This window comes from Vulpes lagopus, chromosome 7, assembly GCF_018345385.1.
Source record: "Vulpes lagopus strain Blue_001 chromosome 7, ASM1834538v1, whole genome shotgun sequence".
In the NCBI taxonomy this organism is placed as follows: Eukaryota; Metazoa; Chordata; class Mammalia; order Carnivora; family Canidae; genus Vulpes; species Vulpes lagopus.
Genome location: NC_054830.1, coordinates 112940224 through 112948837, shown reverse-complemented (window position 1 = coordinate 112948837; position 8614 = coordinate 112940224). Strand labels below are relative to the sequence as shown.

The following is an 8614-nucleotide window of genomic DNA, read 5'->3' as shown; positions in this document are numbered from 1 at the left end:
ATAATAAATATTTAGACAGTTTAGATAGCAAAAGAAATACCAATGTATGGCTTCACATGGTCATCAAAGATTCTGTGACAAATCTATTTTCATCCCTTCTAAATTATCCCCATACTCTAGGAGAAACATAAGCTAGACAAAAACCATTCCTTCTAGCCCCAAATCTGTCACTTTCTGGATCAATCACATCAGATACTCCTTTGTTCCTCAGAAAACAGATAATTAGATTAGGAAATCTTCTCCTGGACTAATATCTTACCCTAAAAGGATTATTTCAAAGCTAAAACCAAATTGGTGAAATCTTGTAATTCGCCTTCAGAAACCAGTCACACCATTCTAACAATGTACATGTGTAGTGTCCTCTTTGGGAAGAAAAACCCAAAAACCTCCCAAATTATGAACTGTACCTTCATATGTTCCAACAATTTTTTTTTTTTAAATAAATCAAATACAAGGGCAGCCCCAGTGGCGCAGTGGTTTGGCGCCGCCTGCAGCCTGGGGTGTGATCCTGGAGACCCGGGATTGAGTCCCACATCGGGCTCCCTGCATGGAGCCTACTTCTCCCTCTGCCTGTGTCTCTGCCTCTCTCTCTCTGTGTGTGTCTATGAATAAATAAATAAAATCTTAAAAAAAAAAAAAATCAAATACAAGAGTCAGAGAAACTATAAACCATGCAACATTGTCTTTTATTATATATGGGTTTTAAAAATTACTTCCTCAATCTATCCATACACAGGCAAAAGTAAGTATACTGTTTAATATACTGGAACTTAGAAATATTGATCATTGCCTAGAGAAGGGAAAATTATCCCTAAAACATGCTTAACCAGGAGGCCAATTCATCTGCCGGCCTCCAAGAACATGGAGATGAACATGATAGACAGACTGTCCCCCATCTGAACCTTCATTCACCACCATTCGATAACCTTTCTTCAGGCCCAGATCAGCAGCACATTTCTTGCCAACAATCATTAAATGTCCAAGAAGCTGGAAAAGAAAAAAAAGTTTCTTAAGCAATAGGCAATTTACAAATTCTTGCCACTAAATAACATACTACCAAGTTCATGTATTAAAAGACTACCAAATTAAAACGTACCCTACTGGGCATTAATACTAACACAACATAATTTATAATTAAAAACCCATAGATTAGCTATTTATTCATTACTAATTCCAATAAACAAATTAGATATAAATCTGCTCAATTAAAACAATTTTAGGGATCCCTGGGTGGCGCAGCGGTTTGGCGCCTGCCTTTGGCCCAGGGCGCGATCCTGGAGACCCGGGATCGAATCCCACATCGGGCTCCCGGTGCATGGAGCCTGCTTCTCCCTCCACCTGTGTCTCTGCCTCTCTCTCTCTCTCTGTGACTATCATAAATAAATAAAAAATAAAAAATAAAAAAAAATAAAACAATTTTAAAATCATTTTCCAAGTGGGTTGTTTAAATGTTAAATACATCTTCCTTTCTTTTAACAGGAGAGTATATCAATCAGGCTAGATTTGGTTAAGCTGTGGTAACAAACCACCTCAAATACTGGTTTACAACAAAGATATATTTCTTGTGCTCATTACATGCTCATCACAAGTTGACTAGGCTCTAAATTCCTCAATTTTTTCACTTTGAAAACTAGGCTGATGGAGTAGTCTCTGTAAGACCATAGTGGCAAAGTGAAGCCACAACATAACCAAGTTCTAGTCTCTTATAGTTTCTTTTTTTTTTATAAGAATTTTTTAGATTTATTTATTTATTCATTCATTCATTCATTCATTCATGAGAGAGAGAGAGAGAGGCAGAGACACAGGAGGAGGGAAAAGCAGGCTCCGTGCGGGGAGCCCAACGCGGGACTCCATCCCGGGACTCCAGGATCGCACCCTGGGCCAAAGGCAGCGCCAAACCGCTGAGCCACCCAGGGATCCCCTCTCTTATAGTTTCTATGCAAGAAATATCACTTCTGCTTGCAACTGCCAGCCCAATCAAGTCACATGACCAGGCCTGACTTCAATAACGCAGGAAGTGTTAAAGCACTTCTGAAGAAGAGCCAGTATTTATAAACAATTATATAATCTACCACAAGGAGCATTAGGAAAACATTTAATTAAGGCCTATATGTCTGGCAAAACCAAATAATGATTTTTCTCTCCTTTAAATCATTAACAGAAACAGAATCACTGAACCCTCCCCTGTATGACGTACTATTTCTTTATTGAGGAAAAATGAAGGGTGCCCGGGTGACTCAGCTGGTTAAGCGTTTTCCACTCAGGTCATGATCTAAGGGTCCTGGAATCAAGCCCAGCCTGGGGCTCCCTGCTCAGTGGGGAGCCTGCTTCTCCCTCTCCCTCTGCCCCACCCCTAGTCAAATGTACTCCCGCTCTTCCTCTCAAATAATCTTTTTAAAAAAAGGAAAAATGGGTCTCACCAACTATTTCTTGTTAGGAATCATCGTGTTTAAGAATTTGTGGTGATGGGGCAGCCCAGGTGGCTCTGCGTTTTAGTGCTGCCTTCAGCCCAGGGCACGCCCTGGCTGGAGACCAGGATGGAGTCCCACGTCAGGCTCCCTGCATGGAGCCTGCTTCTCCCTCTGCCTGTATCTCTGCCTCGCTCTCTCTCTGTGTCTCTCATGAATAAATAAATAAAATTTAAAAAAAAAAAAAAAAAGAATTTGTGGTGATGGATGTTAACTTGACTGTGGTGATCATTTTGTAATATACATATATCAAACCATTATGTTGCACACCTAAAACATAATTTTGTGTCAACTATATCAATTTTAAGAAATCAAACTTTTTCTACATTGCACTGACTTCCAAATGATTGTGTTTTCCCCCCTCAATAATACCCTTAAGAAAATGAAAATGTGACATCACTTTCAGGTCAAAATTTAGTCTCCCAAACTTATTTATAGATTTATTTTAAAGATTTTATTTATTTACTCATGAGAGACACAGAGAGAGAGAGAAAGAGGCAGAGACACAGGCAGAGGGAGAAGCAGGCTCCATGCAGGGAGCCAGATGTGGGACTTGATTCTGGTCTCCAGGATCACACCCTGGACCAAAGGCGGCGTTAAACCGCTGAGCCACCCAGGCTGCCCAGTCTCCCAAATTTAAAAAAAAAAAAAAAAAAAGGCAAGGAAATCAATTGTGTTAGTAAATTTACTTACACTTTCATCATCATCTTCTGCTACAGAGATCTGGGATATATGCTTCTTGGGTATCACCAGAAAATGAGTTGGTGCTTGAGGGGAAATGTCATGGAAAGCAAGACACTAGAGAAAAAGGGGAGAAAAACCAGTTTTAGTATATTATCTTATAGGCTACATTTATTCTTTCACACTAGCCCCATGAGAAGCACTGCTAGGAAATCAGAAGTGTACACAATACATGTGATCCCTGGTCAGTTTCATGGAACTTAGTCTAATGGAAAGGCTGACCTTAAACCAATAAAGGTATAAAAAAGTTAAGATCCTGCCTACACATTACAAAAGAAGAGTAAAGACTGAAATAAATGATTATCACAGAAAAAGCCAAATTTTGACTACGGAATCAAAGACAACCACTCTGAGGTAGGGACATTTAAAGTGAGATCCAAAAGTGAAGAAGAAATTAGGCATGATAATCCGTTGTCTATCTCTTCAGTTTGATCTCATGCAACTCTTCTGCTCAAATCACAGTATCTTTCATCTCTCTCCACACTCCCAGGCTTTTTTTCAAAGGCCATTCCCTCTACTGCAATGGTCTTCTCTCCCCTCAACCCCAACTTCTGTCTTCACCTGATATTCACTCCTCAGCTCCCAGCATATATAAAATTTCTGAAAGAAATCTGATTTCCGACCCCACTTTCCCTAGGTTAGGAGTCCTGATTGTGCAATTTCTTGTTTTCTCTTTACTACAATGATCAGCTTTATAATTATGTATTTGATATTTTGACTGACATCTATTTCTTCCCACCCTACTCAACTATTTAAGTAATATACCTGTTTGGTTTTCTTTCTTTTTTCTTTCTTTTTTTTTTTTTTTGAAGTAGCATTTAGACAAATTATAAAACCACATGAATTTTTAAAATCTCTTCTTCTCTACTCAAGGTGGAAGCTGCTTAATAGGACCTTCCAGGCTCAAAGGTCTCAGGACTAATTCTACTTAGTAATCCATACAAAATGCTGTATCATTCAGATTGCTTCATGCAGTTGTACTGTTGGGTCTTAGGTGGCTCAAAAATCAATATTTCAGGCATCATTTATAAAAAAAAAAAAAGCAAGTGAAAAATACTTAAAAAGGAAATACGCATTTTTTTCTAGAACAAAAGAACTTGGTAATAAATAAAAAGCTACCTATTCTCATTAAATCTTAGGTAACGTTTCGAATCTAAGAACGCTACTGGGAGTATAAAGAGAATGCTTCCCCGATGCTCCATATTTCATAAAGTTAATTTGACAGTTTACAAAATCATTTGTCTGGATGGGCCAACCTCCTGCCCAGCTTTATCTGAGATCCAAACCCATGAATACAACTGCCCAGGAAGTCTTTTACCCAAGATGTCACATGTACTTGGCATACAGATCTACACGGAATTTCACCGACGATGAAGTCAACAAAAACTACCGCTTCCTGTCAACTAGGAAAGGAACCTTTGCTACCAGGCGGGACCAAAGGAAAACACCCCCCCGCCCCCCCCCCCCCCCGAAGCCGACCCAGGGAGCCGGCGGCCCGAGCGGGCGGGGGAGGGGCGGGTCGACTCGCCCACCCCGCCCAGGCGGCCCGCGGCGACCTCCCGCACTGTGGCGCGCCGGCGCCCGGGGAAGCCCAGGCGAGCAGGCTGCGCGCGGGAGATCGCGGAGATTGGGCCCTACTCAGGGCGCGATCGGATTTCTCCCCGCCGGGCAGAGCGCGGGCGAGATTGTGAGATTCCTGACCCGGGCGGGGTCCCGGGCGGGGTCCCAGGCGGCCGCGGAGCAGGCGGGCACCCACGCCGAGGAGCCTGCGCGGCCCCACACGCGCCCGGACCCCGCGGGGCCGGCCCCGCGAGCGCCCGGCAGCCTGACCCGCGCCCCGGGCTGATAACGCGTAACCGGAGCGCCGGCACGCGCCGGCAGGCGGCCTCGGGGCGGCCGCGGCCCTGCCCGCTGGCTGGGGGCCCGCGGCGGAGGCCGTGCGGGGCGCCGGCTCCCTTCCCTGCGCCACGCCGCCCGACCCTTTCCCGTCCCTTCCGTCCGCGAGGAACCCGCGTGTCCTCGGGCGACTGCCTTGCTCAGCCTGCCGGCCAGGCGACGCCCGCTGCCTACCTGGTCATCCTCAAAAATGATTTTGGCTGGGATTTCCTTGCGGATGATCTTTCCGAAGATCGTGTCGCCTCCAGGCCGGGCGGCCTGAGCCTTGGCGATCTCATCGGCCATCGCGGCCTCCTCCCGCGCGGCCGCCCCGGGGAGAAGCTCGGGAGGAGGGAGGAGCCGGGGCGGCGGGCGGAGGGCGGGAGTGCGCGGCCAAGCCTGCGCGGGGACCGCTGCTCGGGCGCCCGGACGGGTCCTGCGCGTGCGCACTAGCCGGCTGCGCTGCGGGTGCAGAGAGCGCGCGGGAGCCTCCCGGAGCAGCCCGTCGAGACCCGGCGGAAGGGAGGTTCCTGGTCTGGGGCTCTAGGGAGCCGCGCTGAGGTCTTTTTTTTTTTTTTTTAATTTCCTTGAGTGTGTCTTGGGGAGTAGAGTTACTGTATACGCCCTTCTTCACTTGCTTTATGGAACTTGTAGGAAAAATTAGATACTGTAGCTGAAAAGATTTGATAATCCAAAAAGTGCTGGTCATGCGTGCTGAGACACCCTAACAACTTACCTTCTCGGCTACAGGAGGGCTTGGCTCCGGGAAGTAAGCTCTGTTTGCACCACTGTTTTTTCCTCTCTAGAGCAGTTGTTTTCGGTGCACGTTAAAATCACTTGGGGGGACTTTTGAAAAATCCTCTTGAACCTGGCCAGATCAATTAAATCAGACTCCGGAGTCGGGACTCAGGCATCTGTAGTTTGTAATTCTCCCTCCACTCTAAAACAAAGACTTCTCCCCAGAAGTAATCAGCATAATGCAACATGCCCCATCTTAACGAAATAACACCTTCCTTAATTTGACATACCCCCTCATATCTTTGATGATTTTTTAAAACTTTTCTTTATTCTGTGTCTACTTTCTCATCCTTTCTAAACCCATTTCGCTCTTGCCAATGTTTTTGAGGACCTCCACTTAAAAAATTCTGTGGACATTTCCATTTCTTTCCTTTTTTTTTTTTTTTTTTAAGATTTTATTTATTTATTCATGAGAGACACACCCACAGAGAGAGGCAGAGACCCAGGCAGAGGGAGAAGCAGGCTCCATGCACGAAGCCCAATGCGGGACTTGATCCTGTGATTCCAGGATCACACCCTGGGCAGAAGGCAGAGGCTCAACTGCTGAGCCACCCAGGCGTCCCTGAACATTTCCATTTCTTATCATACTAGACCTCTTAGCATCATTTACTAATGTAGATCATTTCCTCTTTTCAGGAAGTCTTCACGTTTGTAGTCTTGTCTCCTATCCCTCTGGTTGCTATTTCAACCTCACAGTAAGCCTCCAGTTCCAGACTTCATAATAGGTTCCATACTTAGCCATCTTCTCTAGCCAACATTTAATTGCCACATGCCCTTGTTAAGAAAAATTAACTGTAGCTCCAGGAGTACTCAACATGATAATACTTTACCAGTTTGTCTTGTCTTGTCCCTTGCTAATAAAAATTATTGATAGTGGATCCTTTGAATCTCAAAAGTGGCCCATTTGCTACTGTTGCTGTCAAAGACATTACTGGGACAATTGGCAAAATTCTAAATAATGCCTATAGATTAGATAGTTTTGAAAGTTGCGTTAATTTCCTCACATAACCACAGCAAAATTATCAAAATTAGTTAATCTGGTGTGGGGTCTTAGAGTTTAGGTTTTTAACATGTTGCCAAGTGATACATTTGCTGCTTGCCCTGGATCATACTTTGAGTGCCATTGATATAAGAGACTGCTGTGGGTTTTTTTTTTTTTTTTTTTTTGCAGGAATAAAAAATAATGAAGTATTTAGGAGTATAGGAGTATCACATTTGCAGCTCACTTTCAAACAATAAAGAAATACCAAAAAATGTTCATATGTAGAGGGAAAAGGATACAGTGATTGTAGTCAAATATTAACATTTGGGGAATCCAAGTGAGAGGTATATGCAAATCCTGTTATTCTTGCAACTTTCCTGTAAGACTGAAATTGTAAAAATACAAAATTAAGAAGAGATATATACTGGTTTGGATAATAAATGTGGTCACCTTTCACTAAGGCTTTATCATTTGCAGAACAATGATTTTCCAGCATGTATCATCTCCTGAACTACCTTTCCCCTTAATTCTAGATTGGCCTATGGTATATATATATTACTGCCTACTTATCACCTCCATATGGATGTCTACCAGGCACTTCAAATTTATTTTTACTCTTTGTACAATAAACAAATGATAAAATCTCCTCCTGCAAATTCTACGTCTACCATAGTACCATCCGCCAAATAGCTCACATCAAAAGCCTTGAAATCATCCTTAACTCCTCTTTACACTTGGAATATATATTATGAATCCAGTCACTTTTCACCTCTTCTACTACACCACCCTAATCCAAACCATTGTACTTTGAGTGCCTTCCAGCTTGCTTCTGCTTCCACTATAGTCAATTTGGCATTCAGCACAGAAAGTGATTTTTGTAAAATATAAATCATGATCTCATTGTCTTGCTTATTAAGCATTTCATCACAGAATTAAATCCAAAATCCTTACCTTGGTGCATAGGATTCTCACATGATCTCAGGCCCATGCATTTCAAGATTATTGACCAGTGTTAACCAGACTGCATGTGTAAGCCAGACTGCAGAGGATGCCCATGTTCCAATCTCTGAAGCCTATGAATATGTTACTTTACATGATAAGGGGGATTTCCAGATGTCATTAAAGGATCTTGCAGTGATGAGATTCCTGATTGTCCAGGTAGGCTAAATGTAATCATGGGGGCATTCATAAATCAAAGAGGGACACGGGAGAGATAGGAGATATGATGATGGAAGCAGAGGTGGCGGTTAAAGATTGAAGATGCCCTACTATTGGCTTTCAAGATGGAAGAGGACACAAACAGGTAACATTCAGGAAGTTGGAAATCTGAATTTTACTGGGCTAAAATCATGATGTTAGCAGGGCTGCATTTCTTCTAGAGGCTCTAGGGTAGAACATTTACCTTACCTTCTAGAAGCTCCCTGCATTTCTTGGCTTGAGGCCTCTTTCTCCATCTTCAGAAGCAGGGCATCTTTAAACCTCTCCCTGACTCTGTTTCCTTCTTCCACTTACAAGCAGCCTTTTGATTACTTACAGTTGGGCCCACCAGATAATTCAGGAGAACTTTCCCTTCTCAAAAGTCTTAATTTAATCACATCTGTAAAGTCCCTTTTGTCATAGAAGGTAACATTAAAAAAATTCCTGGGATTTAAATAGGAGCATCTTTTGGAGGACCTTATTCTGCCTACTTATAGTTCCATGAATTTATGGGATTAACAAATCGGAATTTCTTGTTCAGTTCTGGGTCTCA

General features: G+C 43.3%; 1 protein-coding gene across 1 annotated transcript; it reads right to left on the bottom strand.

The window, feature by feature from the left end:
- Positions 1–667: 667 nt before the first annotated feature.
- HINT1 (histidine triad nucleotide binding protein 1) lies at positions 668–5486 on the bottom strand. Its single transcript, XM_041764062.1, has 3 exons — positions 5280–5486; positions 3162–3266; positions 668–987 (listed from the first exon to the last, which is right to left on the bottom strand). The coding sequence occupies exons 1-3, from the start codon at positions 5388–5390 to the stop codon at positions 823–825; spliced, it is 381 nt and encodes a 126-aa protein (XP_041619996.1). The 5' UTR covers positions 5391–5486; the 3' UTR covers positions 668–822.
- Between the last annotated feature and the right edge of the window lie 3128 nt (positions 5487–8614).

Bases quoted from the DNA above. Each gene is read 5' to 3' on its own strand.
- HINT1 (XM_041764062.1), bottom strand. From the start codon at position 5,390: ATGGCCGATGAGATCGCCAAGGCTCAGGCCGCCCGGCCTGGAGGCGAC. The intron at 3,267-5,279 runs GTAGGCAGCGGG...CTTTTTCTCTAG, and splicing joins TCATTTTTGAGGATGACCAG to TGTCTTGCTTTCCATGACAT. The intron at 988-3,161 runs GTAAGTAAATTT...TTTCTTTTCCAG, and splicing joins CAGAAGATGATGATGAAAGT to CTTCTTGGACATTTAATGAT.